We start from the raw sequence: 26491 nt of genomic DNA, 5'->3' as shown, positions 1-26491 counted from the left end.
GGCTGCTGCAACCTGCCGCCACAGGTGGGCAGCCCTATATATACACCCCGCCGTGAGGGGCTTCATGCCGGGCACAGAGTAGCGGCGGCGGCGGCGGCCGGCCTAGGCGAGGAGAAGCGGGGAGCCCGTCGGATGCCCGTCGCCGGCAGCCTCGGCGTCAGGGCATGAACCTGGCGCAGCCCGAGGGCCAAGAGGAGGAGGAGGAGGAGGAAGGCGGCGGCGAGGAGGAGGAGGAAGAGGAAGGCGGCATGGAGCCTCCGGAGGACGCGGCTGCTGCAGCGGACCCGGCGCCGGTTGGGTGCCCGCTCGAAGAAGCGGCCGCAGGAGAAGGGGCCAGCGGCGGCTGGGAGCAGAGCCTGAGCCCGGAGCTGCAGCAGGCGCGCCGGATCCTGAGCGAGTTCCTGCTGGAAAAGCACCGGCCCCTGACAGCTCCTTTCCTGAGACCTTTCGGAGGAGGAGGAGGCCAGCAGGAGGCTGAAGTGGGGCTGCAAAGTGGATCGGCCGGCCCCACCTCCTCCTCCTCCTCCTCTTCTTCTTCTTCTTCCCAGGACCCGTCCAGCCAAGATCCTCTGCCGCCGCTCTCTGGGATGTGGTTGCTGAAGATGGAAGAGAAGTTTTCTTCCGGCCAGTACAAAGGGATCGCCGATTTCGTGGCCGATTTCCGGCTGATGCTAGAGACGTGCTACCGGCTGCACGGGGTGGATCACTGGCTCTCCAAGCAGGCCCAGAAGTTGGAGATGATGCTGGAGCAGAAGCTGGCGCTGCTGTCTCGGTAAGGTGTGATGATGATGGGCAGAGCTTCTTCCTGCTGTATTGTTGTCATCAGCTTCACTCCTTAGGAGCTCAGCGTTCTCCCCATTTTATCCTCTCAACAACCCCATGAGGTAGGCTAGTGTTGGGAGTACTTTAGCCACTCTATGGCTGAGTGAGGGTTTGAACCCAGGTCTCTTAAGGAACACCGAAAAGGAAAACATAGAGTTGTCCTTCCTGTGAAATGTTATGTATTGCCACAATTCGTGTAGAAATCTACGTATTCTTTAATATATTACCTACGGTATATTTCTATGGCTACAGTCCTAAGGACATTTAGTAGGAAGTAAGTACCATTGTAACTTGGTTCGCCTCCTAATGAGTAAACCTGTTTAAGATGGTGTTGCAAATCTTTGGCACAAACTCATTCAAGGTGATAATCCACTTGTAGTGCAGACTTGTGGATGAATGCTTAGTAGTAACTCCCATTGAATTCAGTGAGATTGCTCCAGGGCTAGTATGTATAGGATCGCGCCTAACATGTGCACAGTTACATGGAAGTAAGTTCCATTGGAATACAGAGAAACTTCTTAGTAAATGTGTGTGTGTTTGGTTGTTAACATGTGGTATTGAAAGCATTTGTTTTCATTTTTAGCAGCATGTTACCTTTTTTTGTAGCATGTGCACTTAGAGTAAATGACAGTAATACTTCCGAACAGACAATATCTGTTAATTGTTTTAATTTCTAAAAAGGGAGGTTATAGGGTTTAGGTTTCTTTAAACCCAATTCCCTGAGTCTGTATGTGGAGGACCTGTTGTCCTGACATTGAAAACTGGATTTAGGGTCTGAATTTAATCATTAAAATGAAATCCTAGATGAGGTAATGCCTTGGGTTCTGTGGATGTTAGCATTAGGCTGAATACATAATGCATACTTATCTCAGAGTATGTCACACTGAAAACAGTGATACATGCTTCTGAGGAAACTTGCTTAGGATGTAGCGAAAAATTGTTTATGTGGCTTTAAAAATACAGCAACAGACTATAAATGAATTGAGAATGCTCATCGGCTTAGGAATGTAGAACAAGTGCAGGAAGCTACACCTGAGTAAAAGCGTATGACTGATTGTGTGTGTGGTGGGGTCATAATGGAAGACAAAATGTTCTTGAAGTTTATTACAACAATGTTTAACTACTAAAATGTTAATTTACTTCCTCTTGTTGTGTTAAGAAAGCATTTTTATTATTATTAACTCATTCCCTTTTAAATTAGCTTGTTGCTATAAGAAGGGTGGGGGTGGTGCTTGCTGCTGACAAAAGTGAAATCTCTGAAGGTAAAATATGCAGTGATGCAAATAAATAGGAGACTGTGGCCTGGCTTGCACATAACACTAAACCATGGTTTGTTTAATCTGTATTAATTTACAAAGCCCTAAATAACAAAGGTTTAGGGTACCTTAGGGATTACATGCACCCTTATATCCCAGCTTAACTCTAAGGTGAGGCACATCGAACAGCAACAAGAAATTGAGCCTTTAGTGCCATTGGCACAGTTCTGTGGAATATCCTGCCAATACAGCTTCAGCAGGTGTATTCTGTTTCAACCTTTAAACCCCTTCTGAAAACTTTTCTATTCCACCAGGCTTATGCAGGCAACTTGGAAGACATCTTTCCATAATAGTTATGGGATGGTCTCTGATTTCATTTTTCATTTTTTAAATGTGGCTTTTAGTGTATCATTTTATATATGGCTACTGTAAACCATAAGAGATGCAGGTGGAGCTGTGGTCTAAACCACAGAGCCTAGGTAGGGCTTGCTGATCAGAAGGTTGGTGGCTCGAATCCCTGTGACAGGGTGAGCTCCCATTGCTTGGTCCTTGCTCCTGCCAATCTAGCAGTTCGAAAGCATGTCAAAGTGCAAGTAGATAAATAGGTACCGCTCCGGCGGGAAGGTAAACAGCATTTCCATGCACTGCTCTGGTTTGCCAGAAGCGGCTTAGTCATGCTAGCCACATGACCCGGAAGCTGTATATATATATATATATATATATATATATATATATATATATATATATATATATATATACAAATATTCTAAACAAACAAACAATCCACGAGTTGCCCCACAGACAATCAAATAGTCCTGTTTCTCCATAGTTTGTTTTGCTTTGTAGTTGCTCTTGCTTGTGGTTGTTTTTAGACTTGTGTGGATCTGGAGTGGAGTGGAGTGGAGTGATCAGATAAACCATGGTTAAGGAAGGATGCTGGATCCACATGTAACACCAAGCCATTGTTAAAACAAGCTATGATTCATTAGCAGATGGCAAACTATAGCTTCAGATCGTGGTTTGATGGCAGTAAACAAACTACAGTTTATCTGCTGGGCAGTTTCAAACCTAACTCTAAGCTTTATATTGATAAACCACAATTTAATAAACTGTGGCTTAGTGTTAGGTGCAAACCATGCCAATGTAGGAGCAGAGGTAACTACAATTGGAAAATGTAACATTGTTCAGGTGTAAATATTTGGGATATGTTAGTTTATAATTGCGCATAGTTTTTTGTGTGGGAGGGTATCCATTGTAGGTTTCTCTTGCAATCATTATATGATTCCCCTGCACACCTCCAGCTACTGTGCAACTCTCCATACCTGAGCAGGGTATAAGGAGTAGAAATAACCTGTTAACCCCAACATTGGCTCAATTTTCTATGGGAAGAGCCCAACGGGTCTAAGGTTTGCTCTTGCATACACAACCTGCCTGTTGTGATGTTGCTGAGAAGGGTTGGCTCAAATAAATTCTTCTCATAATTGTGCTCTTTTTTCCTTCTGAAACTTTGTGAAACTGCATCATGAATGTGTCATTAAATAAGCATACACACTCTCTTAAAATCCTTGGGCATAGACCAGGCATAGGCAAACTTGGCCCTCCAGCTGTTTTGGGACTACAGTTCCCATCATCTCTGACCACTGGTCCTGTTAGCTAGGGTTCATGGGAGTTGTAGTCCCAAAATAACTGGAGGGCCAGGTTTGCCTATGCCTGATGTAGACCTCCAGCACAGAACTGGTGAAGATGGAGAAAGTTGAACTGACAACATTTTATAGGATAGCTAGACATTGGTCAGTTTGACTCTTTGGAATCATGGTGGCTGCTCAAAATTGCTGTGCATGTTTGATTACTTGTTGAGTTGGTTGGATGGAGGTATCACAACACACAATATATTTCTAGCATGATCCCACTAACCCACATTTACAGTATTGCAGGAGTATTTGTTCAAATAGGTATCAAATAATGCCGCTTTCTTTCTGGACAGATTTGAGCACACCAATTGCGCTTGTTTGGAGACCACCAGTTTGACGTAGATTGCACAAATACATAATTCTGCTCTTAGTAACTCTGGATTCTACAATCAAGTATTATATAAATTATGTTAAATAAAATAGAATTTGTTACAATAGTGAATAGGCCTCCCTCTGATCTCAGCAGCGCTTTTGGTGTATTAGTATAGTGCTAGAATTCTATTTTTAAAATCATTCTGGGGTTCTTTTAGTGAAGCTATTTTATTCTCAACCCAGTTCTGCCAGTGCAAAAAACTAGGTATATACATTTAGGCTGTGAGTGTTTTCCTTGTCATGACAAGAATAGGGCTGCCCTCTGGGAACTGCAATAGTGATCAGCATTTTTCCCCACCTTTGAAGCTACTGAAGGTGGGGTGGGGTGGGGGACCTCAACTGTGCACAACCACTGTTTCCGTCTCCAACGGGGCTTCTTTGACCACTGCTGGATGGCAGTGCTCTGAGTGCTGCCATTCAGTACCATCCAAACCACTTGCTTTCCCTGCAGAAATTTTGCATGTGGGAGTGGGGCTTCAGTTGCTGGGAAGGGGGAATCCCTTGTAAAAAATCAGGATCCACTTCAAATCAATGTTTTTTTTCGCAATGGCAAGCACCAGTTCTCTTATTTTTACTGTGTAAGCTATAGATGCTAATATAAGCTTTAATTTTTGGATGATTGTCGGGGGGAACCCATGTAAAAATCATGCTAATTCAAGAGGGTCCAATTTAATTATGTGGGATCCTACATTAGCAAAACCCAGAATATGGAGAAGCAAAATTTGCTTTCAGCTTCCCTGTGTGCTTTGTGTGTATAGGAGGCAGGAAGTGTGTGCTTTCTGTGTTTTGGGGTATGTGTGTATTCCGTCTCTTTTAATAAAGAGGTGTTTTTTGTTCGTTTTTGTTTTGCAGTTCTTGGAGGTCTAAGAGGTATCTCTCTTAACCAAACAGTTTTTAATCACAACCCAGGATTTCCCCTTCCTTGCAGTTGCAGCCTCACACAGGACCAAAACAACCCCCCCCCAAAAAAAAAAACCCTTAAAGAGATGAGGATAGGGAGAGGCAGTACTAGTGGGTAGATGAATTTGGGAAGATAAGAAAGAATTTACAGAACCACAACCCACATCTAGCCTGTCCCCAGCCCCTGGTTGGTTATGGGGCAGAGTTTAGCTTGTGTTCATGCTGCAGCTGGTGCTGCTTCGTGGAGGTGGGTAGTGGGATAGCAGCAAGAAGTTAAAAGGTAAAGGTAAAGGACCCCTGGACGGCTAAGTCAAAGGCGACTATGGGGTTGCGGTGCTCATCTCGCTTTTCAGGCTGAGGGAGCCGGCGTTTGTCTGCAGACAGCTTTCCAGGTCATGTGGCCAGCATGACTAAACCATTTCTGGCGCAATGGAACACCGTGACGGAAACAGAGCGCACAGAAATGCTGTTTACCTTCCCACCACATCGGTACCTATTTACTTTCGAACTGCTAGGTTGGCAGGAGCTGGGATAGAGCAATGGGAGCTCACCCTGTCGTGGGGATTCAAACCACCGACCTTCTGATTGGCAAGCCCAGGAGGCTCAGTGGTTTAGACCACAGTGCCACCTTCATTCCTAGCAAGCAGTTATCCCAAGAGAGGATTGCTTACAACCTGGTTTGCGGCAGACTTATGAGGAAAAGGATGATAACCATTTCTTGTATGCTTGATGGAAACCTAGACTGTGGAGAGCTAAGTACTGTACAATCTAAATCTATCCACTTTAGACCTTTGGCTACAGTTTTAATAATTCTAAACTTTGATGTCAAGTAAACTTAATTTAGCCTACTGTCTGTTTAACAAGAATATTAGATTCTATTAAATTAACTTCAGGAAGCTTATCCTGAATATTGGGTTCTAGCCTACTATTTCATTTTATCCTTCTATACTGTCTCTGCCAAGCTAAGCCAGAATAGCAACTCACTTTCATCAGTTCTATGTAAGAGCCAAAGAACCAGTTGCAAGAGCTCTGGGAATACCAGACTTAAGCTAAGCTTCTTCTATTGAAACCAGTACAGTAGTCGTACCTTGGAACTCAAACAGAATCCATTCCGGAAGTCTGTTCGACTTCCAAAACATTTGGAAACCAAAGCGCAGCTTCCTGCAGCCACGGAAGCCCTGTTGGATGTTTGGCTTCCAAAAATAGTTTGCAAACTGGAACAGTCACTTACGGGTTTACGGCATTCGGGAACCAAAATGTTTGAGAACTAAGCTGTTCAAAAACTAAGGTACAGCTGTCCTTTGATTGTGGTAAAATGCATAATTTAAGAAACTAAGGAAGGACACTTCCCTGGGTCCCTTAATGATACCATCACACTTTTGCCAAAGGGATGGCTTGCATCCTGGCTCAGAACTGAAATTGATTCAAGCAGAAAACTCCTTCAAAGTTGGGCCCTATCAACCATCCATAACTCAGATTGTGCATTGGAGCATATTGTGTCTCACCTCTGTATCCCTCTTCTACAACTGGAGTGATGTTGCTGATGAACAAAGCATGAATTGCTTTATTCAGCATACAAGCTCATTCAAATTGAAGGGCTCAGAATGTAAAGCAAGAATCTTGTACAGGATGCACAGAATTTTTAGTCCAGGACACTAATCACTGCTGAACAAAACCTCACTAAATATGATTCTAAGGCTTTAGGGAACTGTGGGCAAAGAGCTTCTGAAATTATGAAATACAGTGGTACCTCGGTTTACAAAGTTAATCTGTTCTGGAAGTCCATTCTTAAAACAAAACTGTTCTTAAACCGAGGTGCACTTTCCCTAATGAGGCCTCCCACCACTGGTGCCCTTCCACCATTAGGATTCCGTTCTTAGACCGAAGTAAAGTTCTCAAACCAGGACACTACTTCCGGTTTTGCAGAGTTCGTAAACCAAATCATTTGTAAACAGGACTGTTCTTAAACCAAGGTACCACTGTAAATAACAGCTCCATCCTTGAGGTTGTCTGACTTAGCACAGAGAAGCTTCCACTGGAATAATTTTCAGGTTTAGGCAAAAGCTCTTTATATACTGTAACTGAGCTCTCCCGGGCTCCATTCTCTTAACTTTGTTTTTACCTTACTGTGATTCCAAAAAGTTTGCTCCATATAAAGGGCTCGTTGCTAAAGGGCTCATTGATACAAATGAAATGTATCTAATTTGCATTTTAACACAAGCTTTGGGTGGGAAAACAAGCAATTGCATTTAAAATTAGCTCTATGCCCATTTCTTTGTTTATATTACAGTGCAATAGTAAAAAAAAAAATCCAATTTGCTTTTAACACTGTGTTTAACAATCAGGCAGCAAAGTAGAGTAAGTTTACCAGATTTTTTTTCAATGAATCCGGGGACACTTTTCAACTTTTCAACTAGATGGATTTTGTCAGGGGATTGATTTGTAAATCCGGGGACTGTCCCCGGGAAACGGGGATGTCTGGTAACCTTAATGGAAAAGATAAAGGTACCCCTGACCGTTAGATCCAGTCACGGACGACTCTGGGGTTGCGGCGCTCATCTCGCTCTATAGGCTGAGGGAGCCGGTGTTTGTCCGCAGACAGCTTCCAGGTTGTGTGGCCAGCATGACTAAGCCGCTTCTGGCGAACCAGAGCAGTGCATGGAAATGCCGTTTACCTTCCCGCTGGAGCGGTACCTATTTATCTACTTGCACTTTGACGTGCTTTTGAACTGCTAGGTGGGCAGGAGCTGGGACCGAGCAACGGGAGCTCACCCCGTTGCAGGGATTCGAACAGCCAACCTTCTGGTTGGCAAGCCCTAGGCTCTGTGGTTTAGACCACAGCGCCACCCGCATCCCTAACCTTAAAGTAGAGAGGATTTAATACTTAGTGAGAAAGAAATTAATTACCTACTTAATGGGCAAATATATGTTTGGCCTAGGGCCCTCATACCTACGCGACCGCCTCTCCTGGTATGCCCCACAGAGGACCTTACGGTCTGCAAATAACAACATCCTAAAGATTCCGGGCCCCAGAGAGATCAGACTGGCCCTGACCAGAGCCAGGGCCTTTTCGGCTGTGGCCCCGGCCTGGTGGAATGCTCTCTCATTAGAGACTAGGGCCCTGTGGGATTTGACATCTTTCTGCAGGGCCTGCAAGACGGAGCTGTTCCGCCAGGCCTTTGGTCAGGGTTCAGTCTGACTAATTTTTTCCTTGTATAAGAACAAGCATGAAGGAGGTTCCCAGCCCGTTCACAGGTGCTTATAATATCAGTGGAAACAGTTGGTAACCACCTTCAATTTTAACCTGAAGATTGCCACTTTCCCAGTTTTAATTTTAATTTGTTTGAATTAATTGTGGGATGTATCTTAATTTATTGATTGCTTGTTTTTATGCATTGTCTTACTTGTATCATGTTTGCCGCTCTGAACCTGACTTTGCCCAGGGCGGGCGGGATATAAATAAAATTTATTATTATTATTGTTTTATTTATTATTCCTGGATGTTTTGCTGAAAAGATGATAGATTTATTTCACATATAAGACAATTGAGTGAAAAGTTTCCCTTTGCCTTTCTCTATTGAGGATGGTTAAAGTTTCATGATAAATGCTTACACAAGTTTGACTTGCCAGAAGGCAGATTAAAAAACAACATTGTAAGAAGAGCCCTGCTGGATTAGACTAAAAGTCTCATCTAGTCCAGCATTTTCTTCCCATAGTAGTCAGCCACATGCCTTTGTGAAGCCCACAAGGATGACCTGAGTTCAACAGCACTCTTCCTACTTGTGATTCCCAGCAAATGGTATATGGAGACATACTGCCTCTGACAGTGGAAATAGAATGTAAAACAAGTACATGGAGGACAAGGCTATCAAGAGCTAACTAGCCAAATGGCTAATTCTCTCTTAAAAAGCGAACTAGTTGGTTTCCCGTCACTATATCTTGTGGGAAAGCCATAGTGACGTAATGAATTTAGTTCTCTGCGAATAGTTATAAGCACCATAACAGATTGCTTGGTACAGGGGGTGTAGAAATATACAATACAGTACCTTTATTGGCATAGATAAAACAATAGGAATAAAAACCATCAGTATATGTTAAAATTCTAGAGCATACAATATAGAAGAAAAGAAAGAAGAAGAAAAAGGTAATCCCCACTATTGTACAGGCCAGAGCTCCCTAGATCAGTGTTTTTCAACCTTTTTTGGGCAAAGGCACACTTGTTTCATGAAAAAAATCACGAGGCACACCACCATTAGAAAATGTTAAAAAAATTAACTCTGTGCCTATATTGACTATATATAAAATAATTTTTCAATTTTTCCCACGGCACACCAGGCAACATCTCGCGGCACACTAGTGTGCCGCGGAACAGTGGTTGAAAAACACTGCCCTAGATTTAACTTCAAAAATCCTGGTCAGAAATTGTGCCATAACTCTAGTCACTTCTGGAGAATCATCCCTCAGCAGAAACTGGGCTACAAGTTGTTTATTATAGGGGGCCCTAGGCCATATAAAGGACATCAAGGAATCTTCGCGAAAGATATTAAAGAGAGGACAATCCAGAACCATATGGACTATAGAGTCAGGTACATTCTGACCACAAGTGCAAAGTCTGTTCTGGAAGGGAATATAAACTGTGTGAAATATAAACTTTATGAATGTAAACTCAATAATAAGGTTCTGTCCCAACCATGTTTTCTCAGAAACAGTTTCATTCAATTTAAGTGTGCTTAGGATTGTAGCCTGATTTATATTTGAGTACCCCAAATATAATGTTTTCCTTATAGTGTTGTTAAAAGAGAAAATTGGGAATTAACCATACATTTGTTTGCAGTAAATTATCTTGCGCAAACTGTAAAAATGTGTAATAGGCATAGCTATATCCTCAGTTTGCATATCTCCTTTTTTATACTGTACAGATAACAATGTTCTGTAATGATATTTTGATGTGTGTAAAACATTACATGAAAATATTGATAAATTCAGTTAATGTTTAATAATATCCAAATCAGACACTCATAAGATTCTTGGGGGGGTATTAAAGCTTGAAAAACAGACAAAGGAAAAACAATATACAGAGGTCAAAATCAAATATCAAGCATTTTTTAACATGAAAACTAAAAGAAAGAAAAGAAAGAAAAAAGAAGAAAAAACTTCCAACTCTCTCTCTCAGCTTTAAAAATATTTGCAAAACTCCTGCTCCCTAATAACATCCAACTCTTCTATCTTCCATAAACCAACCTTTTTTCATTCTTCAAACCCAGATATCATGAGCTCATTATCTTTTTGGCTCAAAAAAATCCATAAGGGGTTTGCAATCATTAATAAATGTCAACAAATATTTTGCTCTAATTAAACACGTCAAAACAAAATCGAAAATTCTTTCTAGTAGCACCTTAGAGACCAACTGAGTTTGTTCCTGGTATGAGCTTTCGTGTGCATGCACACTAAATCCATTAATTTCAATGACAATTATTCCACAGTAGGTAATAATGTGCTTATAACATCTCCCATGTGATCATATATTACAAAAATCTTCTATATTCATTTTCTAGTTGTATGTACATTAGTCCCAGCAGGAAGAGCTTTGGAGGTGCAGATCTTGCCAACAATAAGTTACCCATACTTTGGATATAAGATTCATTTTTTTCTTTTCTTTTTTTTTTAAAAAAATGCAAATAGGGCAATAGTGTCCCCCAAAATAGATATAATGGTCTGTGGTCATAACAAGTTAAACCTGAACAGGCATGCAATAAATGGATAAGAGAGAGTTTTTATGTGTTATTGAATAAGAAAAAAAGAGATAAATAATTCTCGTAAGGGGGATTGGGAGAGAGAAGATAAGAGAATCTCCCACTTTGGGGGGGGGGAGAATTAAAATCTAGGAATAAGGGGTTGTATCCAACATTAGGCAAACCCAGAGCAGACCCATTTAAATTAAGGGCTGTGACTGACATGTCTATTAATTTCTATTGATCTAATCCAATTAAATTTTAGTTTAGGTTTGAACCTAGGGGTGCAGGCATCCCCAAACTTGGACCTCCAGATGTTTTGGGACTACAATTCCCATCATCCCTGACCACTGGTCCTGTTAGCTAGGGATGATGGGAGCTGTAGTCCCAAAACATCTGGAGGGCCGAGTTTGGGGATGCCTGTAGGGGTGTATCCAAAGGAAGATAAAATGTTATAAAGCTTCATTGAAGTCTGCAATCCCATGCACACTTGCAACTTGCTAAGACTAAAACGGCTAGTATAGTGCCAGGTCTAAGGGTGACTAGATAAATACGGTAAGGGGGAAATTTGTTCTTTTTATTGGGCGGGGGTATTCATCCTTTTCCACACAACTGTAGTATTCTGGAAATCCCCAAGATAAGCTTTCTAATATGACTGTCTACCTATTCCGTATTTCCTCTTCTGTATTTCTACAGATAACTGATAAAGATTTCAAGTCTACAGATGACTTATATGTCCCCTTATTTGTGCCAGGGAGTAAGCCACACTGAACAGAAGGGGACGTTGTCTGAGTAGACACTCATAAGATGGTCGTATAAGTGAGCATTATTTTAATATGTCGGGCACTATTTGATCAGTGCCCTCTTTGATAGCATACTCCACGCATTCCATTAAACGCAGAAAGAGATGGTGGTGAGAGCTTATTCACAGGGTGGGTGGAATCCAGGTTTGTGGAATGGAAACTTCTGATTTTTAAGCATCAAAGCTTTGAACTCTTAGTGGCGTTCTTATCATGTATCTCGGCTTATCAGACTGCTACTGGAAACAAACTAATAAAATGGACCACACACTGCCTGCGGCAACTGGCTGGACACCTCACCCTACCTCTGTTCTGCTTCAGAAGAGACGCTGCAGTAGGGTCCAGCAGACAATGTTGGACAAGCATGTCTGTGTGCATGCAAACACACCCACGTACACACAGGGGGAACTAGAGGAGCAAACACATGCATTCACAAGATGGTGCTTCATAGAGGTGGCAGTGGAGGAAGTGTGGGCATTGCAGATCTTCATGCTCTAACTTAGATTACATGCAGTAGCCTTGGTCTTTTTTACGTATTGCTGACTGACACATACACCCATCAAATCTGGCCGCAAAGCATTGTAGCTCTGCCCACACCTCAGAGGTGTCTCTATCTATCTTATGCACTTTTCTAAAGTGTTTCACTTGGACTCCTTTTCCAGGAGCATCTGGTTTACCAGCATTTTACTGGATGTATGGATGATGTCACCTCAGAAAGAGATGGTAATAGCTGACTGTCTCATACGAAAAAGAATACCACTCCAGGCTAACAGGATAAGAGAAGGACATCCCACTTTCTAACCTACTGTCAGTGATATGACAAAAACCATAAATAGCTTCCGTATAGGAAAGAACTCCATCACTCATTATTTCTGAAAAAAATGTACAAAATGTTCATTAGTTTTAGAGGAAATAATAACACTTTGCTAAACTCTACGCAAGTGACAACCATTGCATTAATCCATAAGAAAGGAACCATATTCACCTAAGGACAATTTGGATTCATATAGAACAATATCCATATTCAACTTAATTGTTGTAACAACAACAACAATTTTATTATAAAATCTTGCTGGGTTATCCCAGCCACTCTGTGTGCAGCTTCCAACACACACAAAAACACAAAGCATCAAATATTAAAAACAATACAAAAGTTCTGGCATTGAAAATAGGAATGGTATTTGTTTATGGGTTCATGTTGTATTCCTAATTAAAATTAATATATCATTATCAAAGAGACCATAATAAAGGAAGGCATTTTGCAGGCAGATGCCTGATTTAGATGTCACAGCCAAATCATGACTTGGCCATCATGAATGAAATTTGGATTTGTTTTCTTCCTGCTCCTTTCATGTACTTAACAATTCCATACCTCACTATAGATTTGGATGTTATGGTGAACTATGGTGTATTGCAACATCCAGATCATAAGGACCACAGTTACAGCAAACCAAAGTTTGCTTCCAAACGTGTGAACCAGAAACCATGGTTTGAAGTAGCAGTATTACAATGGATGAACAAATGGTCTGACTTGAATGAAGTTTCTTTAAATCATTCTGATTGGTGTATAAGCTTGAACAAAAAATAATGTGCTGTTACTGTGTTGTGTAAACCAGGATGTTAAGTTGAATGGTAAGCAAATGTGAGTTTCCATGGGGATCTCACAGCTGTTTTGCTCCTCCGTGATGTTTTTCACTCTCATGCTGTTCTGAGCGTGCTTTGGCCTAGCATGTCAACTGAACCTGTGCTACTAAAATACGGAAAATATTAGCAGTATTGCATTGTGTTTCAGAGTATTTTGTGTATTTTTTTTGTATACACTTGTTCAAAAAGGATGAATGGAAACAGATTTGAGAAAATCTGATTACCGGTACTTCCTTGGAAGAACGTTGTTCTCTTGTAAAGAGAAAATCTACTTTCAAATTTCAAATGATGACACTAAATCCAGATTCTTCTTCTTTTTAAGTAACAAGCATCCTCTGCTATGAAGAAAACGTGCAGCTATACGTCTTGAAGGGTCACCTTATTTATTTTACTTGGCCCTTTTCTATAAGTTTTAAAAGTGTAGCTACTGGATTACTGGTGGTCAGGGAAAAAAATATTCTTGTGCATTGATTTGATTTTTCTTTCAAGGCATTTGAGAGAGAAGACAGCAATAGGAGTAACATCTAAAGGGTTCTGTGGGCTGGAAGATGAGAAGGGAACAGCTTGTACTTCAACAAGGCGGCGTTCAACACCACGCAGTTTAGCAGGCTTGACCACAGGCGTGTTTGAATCCGTAATGGTTCAGGTTCTGAGACAGGAAGAGCAACTGAGAGCAAAAGAAGAAAAGAGGTAAAAGGCAAAAGTGGATTGTTTTTAGCTGTTCTTTCCTCCCCAACCCCCACCCCAATTTTGCCTCTTTGGGAGATCAAACATACCACTCACTTCCCCATCATTTCTGCCTCAAAATTCACTTCTCAGCCTAGGAGTTCTGTGTAACTGAATATCCCATTTAGGCAGTCAAACATTTGAAAACGTGTCCTATGAATTAAGTATATTGACAGTCTAGAATAAGAAGAATCACATGGTTCTGTTCTTTATTCTATGTCTTCTCCTTCATATGTTACCTTGCATTTCATTATCACATTTCTGTTGTTTTGTAATGTATTTGTCTTTTTGTGTCTATTAAAATTATATATTATAGCAAATATTGGTATGTGGGGGAAATTGCATATATTTTGGGAAGGTGGAGAAGGAAAGAGAGACTGAAACATAGGCAAAGTAACTGTCTTGCTTTGCTTCCGCAATTAAATAACGTCAATTATTATGAAGGCCTTTCCTCCTAATTCCACTTCTTTCAGAAGATGGGCTTCACTGCCCTGCTACAGCTCTCATTTGTTCTAATTCTTCATAGCTGGAAAATGCTGTGACTTAATGGCAAATGTTCAAAGATACTCCTTTCTCAGAAATTGTTCTTGGTTTTTTTAAATACAAATTTCATTTGAATTTGTATATAATAATACTAAAACATCCTGCCACTTGTGATTGGCATGCAGAAGGAGAAGCAGGAGAAAGGTTTTTAGCCAGGTAAATGTGATAGTGTCCTGGCTGTAACACCAGTTTTCTGTGTTGTCACTGAATCATGCATCACCTGTGAAGCATGGCAGTCTGACAATACTGTATCCCAGAACTACACACCTGACTAAAAAAGACACTTCTGACACATTTTCTCCAAGTCATGGTAACTCCACCCCAACTTCCTGAAAGCTGAGTACGTGCATTAGCTTGAAACTAAACGGTGTTAGATTTTTTTAACAAAACTATGTCTTGATTTTTATTGTTCATCATGGAATAGTACAAAGACACACAAAGAGAGAAAAGTATGTACATAATGCACACATTAATTCTGTAAACGTAAATCACACACCACCACCACCACCACCACCCCAAATACATACAGATTGGCATTTTTTTCTGAAACCCAACTGGTCAAATACTGGGATTAAATTAAATACTCTGCTTTGCTTGGTTTATTGATCTTGACAGTTTGGTGGTGATGCATAATTTGGGTGCTTGGATGTGGTATTTATTTTGTGGACTTACCTATGTTTGTAGTAAGAATTGTAAATGTGATGGTGATTGGACTGTTGTTGCACTGAAGCAGGTGGATGCCCATTGCAATCTTTGAGGCATGTTTTTCTTTACTCTTCTTGGCTAGAATTGCAGCAATATACTGTATGGAGAATTCAGGTTTTACAAGGGAAGCGCATTTCACAAGGCATTATCATGTCAGGACAGAACTTGTCAAATGCATTTGCACATTGCTTTAGTTCTCAAACACTCATTCCCTCCCCACACATAAAAATGTATTTTAACATCTCAGCAGTAATTATTTTACAGTAAAGTCGAGTATGGTGTGCCAAAAGGAGTACCTGGGAAAGTGTGCTATGTTGTCTTTAGTGCTATGTGGAAGAGCAACAAATAATTTCTAAGTTATGGCTTGTTGTTTTGTTTTATTGAAGATTAAAGATATTTAATCTTTAGCATGTTGCGGGGGAACAGTAAAGCAAGTTGTTATACAAGTGACCATCTGTCAGCTAACCATTTGAACTGCTGAAAGACTTAATATTTTGTTTAAACATCCCATAAATATTGGTATGTGAAATGAAGATTCAAACTTGAGAAAAGTCTATATGCATCAGCTTTGTTGTACCTTGCATTTTAGTTTCTGTGTTATTAATAAGTCACCTTATCTGTATTATACTGGTAAGAATTCAGGCACATCAGTCCCATGCCATGAGGCATCAACTTTCTCTTCTTGCTGATGGGTGGGTATGTGTTTGGCAGTGATGTTCTTGCAGTATTTTAGAGGGTGACAAGATGCATTCAATTTTTGCTGTAAATTGCTTTTTTTAAGGGAGTGGTGTTTGGTATTCATTATGAGTCCTTTTCTATCTTGATAATATTATTTGTAAGTTAATTTAGTTCTTTTAGTGACTTGTCTAAGGGAAATATCGTCACTGCATTCAGTTGGGCGGATTGTCAGTGTAGCTCTGATGTTTGAGGTCTAAAATACCTTAGTATTATTCTTTCTGTTTCTTGCTACATGTTCAACTGTGGACAGTTCATATGATCACCCTTTGGCTGCTGGCACAGAAGGCTCTATGCATGAAAGGATTCACTGGGGGCACACAGAAGTGGAACATCAACTTTCAAAAGACATTTGGAATTCACTCTTCAGACAAACCCTTGTATAGCAGTGTGTGAATGGGTCATGTGATGCCAAGTTAGGATGAAAAGTAGGCTGAGGTCCAAAGGACTCTGCAGAGAGCTCCCGAAACACACAAACTTTGCCACTCTAAATTTCCGTGTTACCTGACAAGTTGCTCACAACACAAAGAGCTGCAGTTGGGGCGGGGGGGGGGGGGAGGCAATGTGGACATGTATATGACCTATTCTAAGCGAATTTGTTTAGCAACAGAGTATCAATCTTTTTTAAAAATAAATAAATAAAAAGTATTTCAAAATTGCTTTTTGCCCTTCAACACTGTGATTTATTTGTGCATGGTTGGGCTTTTTTTTGCAGCGTGTTCTAACTGTTCTGATTTTGCATGCTTCACTTGCACTTAGTAAGTATGCATTGTTAACCATAGTTTAATGTTCTGGCATTATGGGAATGAGTCTGTTTGAATCTCAGGTTTGGGCTCCCTTTCCCTCCTGGCATATTCTAGAGGAAGGAGATTGGAAGCATTTATATATTTTATATAAAGTTTTGGTGAAGTTTTTATACATATAAAACATAGCGATTTCCAACATTAAAATACAGACCTCCTTCCCTCCCTCCATGGGAGACCTTTCCCTCACTCTTACCCCAATACTTTAACCTAGAGGTGCCAGGGATTGAACTGAAGACCTTTTGTTTGCCAAGGACGTGCTCTATCACTGATCTATAACGACTTCTTCCCTATAACTCCTCCAATTTCATGCTGGTAATTGTCCAAATTATAGACAGCTGAACATGAATGACTGTCATAAAGGCTTGGTTCGAGCATACAGGATAATTGGACAAATGCTAGAGCCCCAGAAAGGCCCGCTCTTGCCAGGCTACTGCCAGTCTTGGGCTGCTGCTTAGTGATGCTAGTAACTGGCTGCTGTTGCGAGCAGACTGCATGCTGCCCAGGGTGGCGCAAACATGAGGACAGTGGCCTGAAGGTGATGCTCAGCCGTGCTCTAGGCCTTTGAGCCTGAACTCACCTGCACCATCATGTTAATTATGTTGGCTCCACCCCATAGTGTGCATGTTGTGGCCCCAGTAACGGAATTAAAATGGCAGCTCTGGCAAGTCCAGGTTTCAGACCTGGCAATCCATTCAGCGCCACTGTGGCAGCCAGGCACAGCACTTCTCTTCCTGTGGAAGTAGACTGCCAGTCAGAATTTAGCAAGTGCGATATGTACAAGTTATAACCCCCCAGTGTAGATTTGAAGAGAAATAGCCATTTTATATAACATCGTGCTCTATAAACTTTTTGGCATAATTCTCTCTAATGGCAAACTGTGATGGTGAGCACTGCCAGACTTGTAACTATGGCAGGGACAATGAGGAATAATCTGCCTGCTCGGAGGAGCTCTGATGTTGGTAGAAGTACAAAAAAGCTCTTTAAAAAACAGCCAGGGGCACAGTTGTTGGCATCCATCTGTCTCAGGAGACAACGGAGGAGTGTGCCTTTGGGGGTGAAGTCATCTCTACAGCTGTAGAGACCAATACAGGAGAGACATGTTTTGTTGCAACTGGGGCAGATGAAGATGTCTGGCTGTGCTGCTGTAGCTCTAGCATGCTATTTCTTCTCTGTGTGCTCCTTCCAGCCGTCATTCCTCGTCTGGTCACTGCTATGGATGCACAACCCGATTGCCTGTCTCCAGACACTGCAGTCATCTGCAAGGGATTCCCACACAGTGGAGTTGATTTGCCAGCCTTCATATCATGTTTGCAGACATCTTTGTAATGCAGAGTTGGTCTGCCAACGGGCCTGGTGGCTGAAGGCAGCTCCCCATAGAGCACATCTTTGGGAATCCTGCTATTTTCTATTCTGTGGACATAACCAAGCCAGTGTAGATGTCGTTTGAGACAGGAGTGCAAGCATGCAGGGGTGGTGGGCTTGGGAGAGCACATCTTTCTTTGAGGCTCTGCTCTGCCATGTGATGCCCAAAATCTTCCTGATGCAGTGCATGTAGAAGGCTTTGAGGCATCGTTCCTGGTGGTTGTAAGTTGCCCACGACTCCCTTCCATAAAGCAGCATGCTCAACACCAAGCCTGGTAGACCTTCATCTTGGTATTGGATGTTAGCATCACATTCTCCCATACCCTTTTGGAGAGGTGAGCCATAGGCACATCCAAATATCCCAACAAGAACTGAGCATATTTAGTAGCCATGGAGTGTGGTGTCAATTGTAAAACAGAAAATACAGGAAGAGGTGAGGCTGAATGATGTTCTAGGAGGAAAAGATTGAGTGAAACCCTGAGCCATCAGCACTACTGCTAGGAGGAGGAATACACCACAACATTTTGTTGTAGGTTCCACTTCTTCTTTCTTATTGGTTAATGGTGTGCATGTGGAAGAACAGAAAGGGGAAAAGTCTTCTGGTGCATTTCCATTTTCTGTAGAACTAGGTATGACATGTAGAACTTATATAACAAACATATGAAATGGAGAATAGAATATCAAAACATTTGAATCTGATTAGGATTTTAAACATGTTAGTTGATGAATAGCTACCATGACCAGTAGCAACAGGGGCACATAAGTGCCGGTCTCTACCATTTCAGTAGTATCTGTTGGATTTATATATTTCAGCTCTGTGGTGTTACCCAAAGTCAGTAAAAATCTTTATTTCTGCAAGTATGCTTTCTTTATTGCTTTTTGATAGACATTTTATTTTATTTCTTTTCTTGCTGCCTTTAATACTAACCCTGACTTGTTTTACTTTCTTAGGCTTCGAGAGCAAGAAAGAAAAGAAGCCGAAGAAGCTAGCCAAAAAGAAATTGAAGAATGGGAGAAGTCACTTCTGTCTCAAGCATCACCTACTCGGATGGAAAACATGTGGGAAATCCCAGCTATTGGTCATTTCCTTTGTTTAGCACAGCATATTTTAAATTTGCCTGAAATAGTCTTTTATGAGCTAGAACGCTGCCTTCTGATGCCTCAGTGTAGCGCTTTTTTGTCTAAAATAATGACTTCTTTGTTAAGTCCTCCTCATCGCAGATCTACCTTGCATCGAAGGCCAACTCTTCCTTACAGGACTTGGGAAGCAGCACTTAAGCAGAAAGTACAGCAGTGGTATACAGCTGTGGGGCAAACGGACAATCCCGACAGTTGCGCAGAGAAACTTGGTCTTTGTCCTCAGTTTTTTAAAGTCCTTGGGGAAATTAATCCTTTGGAGGAAAAACCATTTCATGAGCTCCTGTTTTGTCAAAAAGTATGGCTGCTGAAAGGCCTCTGTGACTTTGTGTATGAGACCCAGAAAGATGTGCAAGATGCGGTACTCGGACAGCCTATCCACGAGTGCAGGGAGGTGATACTGGGCTATGATTACTTAGAGCATGCCTATGTTCACTTCCCACAGTTCTGTGGTGCAGATGTACGGATTTACAAGCAGAAGCCCTTTCATGCCCCTGAGTTTCCAGCTCCTCCCATTAAGGTGAAAAGAGTACCGCGGATTAAACTGGAGAAAGTGAAATGTGAATATGTCTCCAAAAGCAATGGCGAAGTTACACTTAGCACTAAAGAAGAGCTGCCTTGCACAAGGGCAGAATCTGGAAACAATATCGGCTTAGCAAAGATGCACTTGGACTGTTTGGATGTGGCCCCAGAAAATGACACGAATTCCAACTGTGAAGAGAAAATCTGTAGGGACTGTGACTTTACAATAGATTGCTATAAAGAAAATCGAGATAAAGCCATTGTTCCAGGAGATGTTGTTAACTTTGGGGGGCCCCTCAGCCCAGGAGAAATCAGGGTTGTGGAAAATGGGGAGAAATGTGGTGAATCTTCCGTAGTGAAAACCGAGACCACCCCATTAAAGGAGAACACTCTTAAAACTTGCCAGATGCATGTGAATGGGAATCACAGCGACAATCCAGACATGAATTGCCACAAAGTTGCAAAAGAAGCTACATCAGAGAATTCTGTAGAAAGCAAAACACTACAGTTTATTAAAGTGAGAGCAAAGAAGAAGAAAAAGAAGAAAAAGAAATTGAAAGATATTTTGAATGAAAGCCTTCAGAGAAAGCGTGAGATTCACCTCCACTCATTGAAATCGTATAAACCTGAGATCCAGAATAAGTTGCTCATGATGAAAAAGAAAGCCAAACACAAGAAGCACAAATCGGGTAAGGTGGTTTGAGCAAATGCCCTTATTTCGGTCTTTTGCATGCAGAGCTGCGGAAAATTTTTAAGTGTCCTCGTACTTAAAACATTTGATTCGGGCTCGTTTTTAAAAAAATGATTCTGATACTTAGGAATTTACATTGCTTTTTCCAGCCCTGATTGTATGTTTTTGTAGCCTATGGTAAAAAAAATACCTGACTGCTCACAGAAGATGGAATGAAAATTCCAGATTACAAAAGAAATATTATAGGTGCTTCAACTGGCAGTCAGTCATTGAGGAGTTCTTTAGCATGAACCTACATAGGTATCAATATAGTTTTCCTCATAGGGCAAATACTAGCGCAGTTTACACTGGTAAATTGAATTGGGTTGGGGAATGAGAAGGAGTTACGTGTCTTTCCTTGATCCAGTTTGCCACCTCACCCTATGGCTTTGAATTGGAAAAAAATGGGGGGTTATGGGAGCTCCACAATCCAGTTGCAAAGTAACCTTTATTAAGACCAAACAAAATGTCAGAAAATTGTGGCAAGTTTTCACGTTCTGTTATTTGGGCAAGATCCACAATGTGTGTGGATGCGGGGAGGAGTAGGAAAAGTCACCACTCATTATCCACCCTGGTTGGGATTCAAGAAGAAACAGCAATTAATTTGGGTGCAGACAGTGGGAGAGGGAGCAGTGAACGAGGTTTAAAAAAGAGCCTTTTAGTGTGTGAGGGGGGAGGAGAAGGGACAGAGCAGCAGAAATAATTTGCAAACTTTTTCGTATGTGGACATTGTAATAAAAGATTGTTTAAAAGTATAAATAATGTTTAGAAAGTGTGTTCCCCCACCCCCCACAAGCACCAGAACATCAGGATCATCCACCCAGTGCAATTGGCAGTAGGTTGAAAACAGAAATACTATACTGTTTTTTTTTTCATACAATGGATAATCACAATTAAGGGATGCATTACCATATAATGGGGTGGTGGTTGCTAACTTACATGGCTTTGAAAAATAATTAGACAAATGGGTAGATGTTAGACATATCTTACGTTGATTAGCCATGATACTAAATCGTTCCCAAATATTAAGAGACAATATATCTCTGAAAAATCAAGTGCTATGAATAAGAACAGGTGATGATTGTTGACCTTACACCCTGCTCCTGTGTTTTCCTGGAAGCATTTGGCTAGCCACTGCTATTTACAAAATTCTTCTTTCAATAATTCTTCTATTTTCTATGATCCCTGAGGAGTTGAAGTTAGCATCCCTTCTCTCTGGAGTTGTCCCAAGAGAGAGACAATTCTGTACACCTATCTGTTGTCAGGTGGAACAATAAATAGGTAACAGTGGGAGTGATACTGCCTATCATAGGGGTTATTGAATGTCTCTCACAATCGATGCATGCTTGTTAGTATCGTTAACATGAAGCCCAAACTCTTATGTTGTTACCCTGTTGTACACAAATCCAGAGTGGATATCTTTCATGAATATAAAGTATTTTGTTAAATAGGTGAGATAGGGGGTGTATCCCCTGTTTTTTGTGGTCCCTATACAGCTGTATGGCTGGTTGACTTCCTTCAGTACTTATTTGCTCTATGCAAAGCACATTGATGACTCAAAGTAAGTGATTGGTTTTAGGGCTAAGAAGGATTTCTGTTCTTATCAGTTGTGCAAATGCAGAGGACTGTGGATGTTTGCCTTTTTGAAAGCTTTAGGCGTTGACTGCTGACAAGCGAGCTGCCAAGCTTTTTGCAGGTAGAGCAGTATAGGCTGTTAAGGTGCAGTTGTAATGTATGTATAAGATTTTGGGAAATTTTGTTTTTTAAGCGTGTTTTCAGAGTCGACAGACTCAACGGTCAGGCCTATATATATGCTTCTCTTGGGGATATGAATATAGAGAGCCTATTGTAAGAGGCAGGTATAGTTTTGATATGGGAGGAGGAGTCACAATATGGAATTTGAGCAAAAGGATTACTAAAAAGTATTAAAATAACTTACTGTATGTCTAATTTCATACAAATGTTACTACTCAAATATAGCTTCCTGAAGAGAGAGACTTATTGTGGTCTGAAACAATCACAGTTTGTTGGTTGTTACACAATCTTTGTTACCATTTAATTTTCAAGACTATGTAATTTGAATATATGGATATATGCAAAACAAAATCGAAAATTCTTTCTAGTAGCACCTTAGAGACCATATGGATATATGGATCTTGATATCGACAAATTCAATCTTTTTATCTCCCTTTAAGGAAAGAAATCAATATCTAAAAAAGCAGTTACAAAGAAGAGGAAATCTGTTACGAAGCCTGCTGTTCCAGAATTCCAGGTAAGTGGTTCTTGTTTTTTTTAATTAGTTTGCACTGTTTTAATTCTTGTACTTCATGTAGTAGAAGGCAGAAAGCCAAGAAAAAGCATTTTGTTTTTCTCTACTGGGGCAGATGAACTGAATTAAGCTGACTGTATATTCAGTTACATATATTTTAGTTGATACTGATAGTAAATACTGACCAAATACTGATACTGATAGGATTTGTACTAGAATGACAACAGCTGGAATCCAAATGGGCTAGGTGCAGTTTTATGCAAAATAAGTAGGGCTTTTATGGGGTGTCTTCCCACCAGATCTATTCATCCCATGAAAAGCCACACCTGAGGGTCAGGCAACCCTTCAGAACAGTAGGCAATGCAACATGTAGCTTTTTGGATTCAGGGGGTGTGGGGAATGTGTTGTTTATGGATCATAGATGAATAGACAAATAACTTTGAAGGGAATAAATTCACTTGCAAAGAATAAGCACTAATATCTAAAGTAAAAATATATTTTCCCAATTGTTTTTTTTGGAAATGCCAATCAATACTGACAGTCACTATAAATGTTAGGATTTTTAAAAAGAAAATTATGCCAGTGTTTTCAGTTTTAACAACTCCTGGAACCAATAGATAATTTTTGCCCTTTCACAATCATGTATTTTAAGGGTAACTATTGGACAATTCCCTCTTGTGTGTGGTGCTGTTTTAGCTACATAGGATCCACATTGGGAGAATGAGTTCACTATTGTTCTATGGGAAATTCCTCTCCTATGTTGACAAAATTACTAGATTATGAGTCCCTTCAGTGGAGCCCTGCACAAGAGCTTCCACTTGTGCAGCAGGGCTTCCCCCCTCTCCTTCCACACCAGGTCCCCCATGCTCTCCAAAACTGGCTCTGTGCAGGTTGGAAGCACTCCCGGAACAGTTTGCAGAGGAGGAGAGGGGGTTATTCTGTCTGGCAAATATAAATGCTTGCCTTTATTGAATGATCACCATAGTGTGATATTTGTATCCCACTAGGTTTAGTCAGTGAACTGGTTGTTGCAGGCAGGGAAACAACCAGTTCACTGACTAAACCTAATGGGATACAAATATCACACTACGGTCAGACACGACAAAATGACTAAACAACAACAACAAGGTTTAGTCAAAAAGGGTGGGAGGGGACAGAAAAAGTTGGCAATTTATTTATTTTTTTGTAACATGGCTCCTAGGTCTTTAATGGGGTTGCCAACATTTACTGGCTATTGCTGTTTCCCTGCCTGCAACAACCAGTTCACTGGGTAACAATAGCTATGTTGGTTCCCATGCCCTAAATTCACCCCGGCTTATTTCTGCAGGTTGCATGGTGGTTAAAGGTGCAGGAACAGGCCTAACTAAGATTCTTCTGGCCAAATGGCGATCCTAGTCTTCAAAAGTTGCAATAGAAAAATATAAAATTCAGCAGATAAATCAGGCACAGTTGCTCCTGAATCTCTCCCTTGCTTTTTCTCCCTAAATGTTATAAACTATTCAAGGCTAAAGCCTGACCTTTGAGTACTTTCATCTCTACCTTTCATCTCCTTTCCCACCCCAAGTGCTTTACTGTCCCTCAGGCAGCCACATTCTGTAATTTTCCAACAGACCCTCCATGCCTGTCATTCACTCTCAACTCCACATTGCATCGCATTCTCACAGCATGTTTATACTGAGCATATGTGCAGGACTCCCTTATTAAATTCAATTTATTAACATTGGCTATCAAAATGCCTTTTAAATAAAAACTACAAGTCATGGGTAATGGCACATGCCAGACGTTCCCCTTGACCTAACCCAACAAACAATTTCCCAAAAGACGCAATACAGATGGGGAAATATTTCTCCCAAAACCACAGCAGCAAAGTTTATGGAAGAAAGATGAACTTGCCAAAGTCTCTCGCTAAAACTCATGCTTCCCAAATTTGGCATGGACCATCCTCAAACCTACCGGTATGTCTCCTACACTTGCAAGTTTCAAAGCGACCCTTTGACTGTTTCCTAACTTCGGATGCCATAGAATCGACTGTCCCCCATTGCTCGTTTTAATAGTGGAATGTGATTTGGTAGAACACCCTTAACATAGGGCCACAATTGTGGCCCTAAAATACATACGTCATTTTATTTGTATGCAACTTTTTCATAGTTCAAACCATGCTCGAGGTGGCTTATAACATGAAAAAATACATAATTCAACATATAACAAAAGTAGTCATAAACAATAAATAAAATATAAAAAATATGCAGCCAGATTGAACAATTTCCACATAAATCATAATAAAGATAAAAAATTAATATCAATAACAGCAACAGCTCCCAAGAATCTCTTTAGCAGCCTCAGCTTTTGTAGCTGCAGTCAGTCAAGGCTCCCTCCCAGGCCAGGTGGAAAAAGACCTGCAAGGCAGGGAGCAGGTCAGACCCTTTGACTTCTGAATAAATGTGTATTAGATGTTACTGAACATTTTATATATTTTAAAACTCCTTGCTTGATTATGTTATCTTTTTTCCTCTTATTTCAGCTTATTTGCACTAATCTTGATGAACTCAGGGAATTAATAAGAAAAATTGAGAATGAACTCAAAGATGTGGAGAACGTTAAAAAGAAATCGGTATGTCTACTTTTTTCTTTTTATTTAATGCAACATCTTAACACTGGATGGATTATCACTTAATAGGCATTTTTCATTTGTGCCTTCTCCAGGTGAATCATGGAAAACTTTTTAAAAGTTTCCACTGTGGCCTCTTACCTGCTATTAGGAAGAACAATAGTGTTTGAGCATTACTCTAGGGCTTTTTTTAGTCAAATAAAAGTTGGCTTGTGACTAACTCTGTAGACCAGTGGTTCCCGAATAGCCAAGTATTGCAGACCCCCTGTTTTTCAAAAGCCAAGCCATGGACTCCCTACTTTTGAAAAAAAAAGAGATATATCTTTGGTAGCTTTTGTTGTGTGAATGGTGCCATGGACATACGCACGCACTCGTCGGTCATTGAGAACCGCTGCTGTAGACAAACAAAGGGCTCTATCCAGTGAAGTTGCCCATTCGTGCAAGGACTTCTGTTTGCACAACAGAACTTTCCTTCCCTTTCTGTGCCCCAAGTAGAATTTCCTGCACAAACAGGACAACTTCATTGGATATAACCAATAAGGTGTTCCTCTTCTTTACTCTCACTGATGTTTTGTGAAGTGCTGCCCTTTATCTAATCAGTTGAATTTAGGTTGTTACCTTGCTGGACGTATCACATCCATATGGTGCCTAGCACACTGTTCCAGTTTTGTTTCTCACCCTGAATCTAAGAGCAAACCATGTGTGAGCCTATATGTCATCTCATATTGTATTAGAGTGAAAATTAACTTAATCCTGCCCCATGGCTCTAGTGATATAAGTGGATATAACTTGTATTCTGCTCAATGAATACTGAGATAAAAACTGGGATATAATCCAACTGAATTACAAGAATTTTGAAAAAATTGTTAGAATGATAAGACGCCGAAAGGTTGATTCCAAAGGTACGTAACTATTCACATTTGTAAATGGCTTTTAAAATTGCAAATCATGCAGTCAGGCTCCTGCAACTTTTTCAGTAGTTACAGGTTCAGAGAAATGTTCCTGCTGCTACTTTACTGTTTAGCGGAAGAGATCTGTTGAATGGGGTAGAGGTGTGCATTTGTGGCAAAACTGCTGCCCCAACCTGCTTGTTTCATAGATACCTATATTAACTTGCTCCTGAGTATATGT

At 40.8% G+C, this 26491-nt stretch overlaps 1 protein-coding gene across 2 annotated transcripts in view; it reads left to right on the top strand.

Moving 5' to 3' along the window:
* The first annotated feature begins 149 nt into the window (after nucleotides 1-149).
* KIAA2026 (KIAA2026 ortholog) overlaps nucleotides 150-26491 on the top strand; it is a 35130-nt gene continuing 8788 nt past the window's right edge. Inside the window, exons 1-5 of one of the 2 annotated variants that reach the window (XM_033174073.1) lie at nucleotides 150-772; nucleotides 13707-13907; nucleotides 19046-20442; nucleotides 22679-22755; nucleotides 25274-25363. In XM_033174073.1, coding sequence (XP_033029964.1) covers nucleotides 165-772; nucleotides 13707-13907; nucleotides 19046-20442; nucleotides 22679-22755; nucleotides 25274-25363 — 2373 coding nt within the window. In that variant the 5' untranslated portion in view covers nucleotides 150-164. The remainder of the gene's footprint in view (nucleotides 773-13706; nucleotides 13908-19045; nucleotides 20443-22678; nucleotides 22756-25273; nucleotides 25364-26491) is intronic. The other variant, XM_033174074.1, reaches the window with a different exon arrangement.

Source organism: Lacerta agilis, chromosome 16 (genome assembly GCF_009819535.1).
Source record: "Lacerta agilis isolate rLacAgi1 chromosome 16, rLacAgi1.pri, whole genome shotgun sequence".
Lineage (NCBI taxonomy): Eukaryota > Metazoa > Chordata > Lepidosauria > Squamata > Lacertidae > Lacerta > Lacerta agilis.
This window is presented reverse-complemented; position numbering and strand designations above follow the sequence as displayed.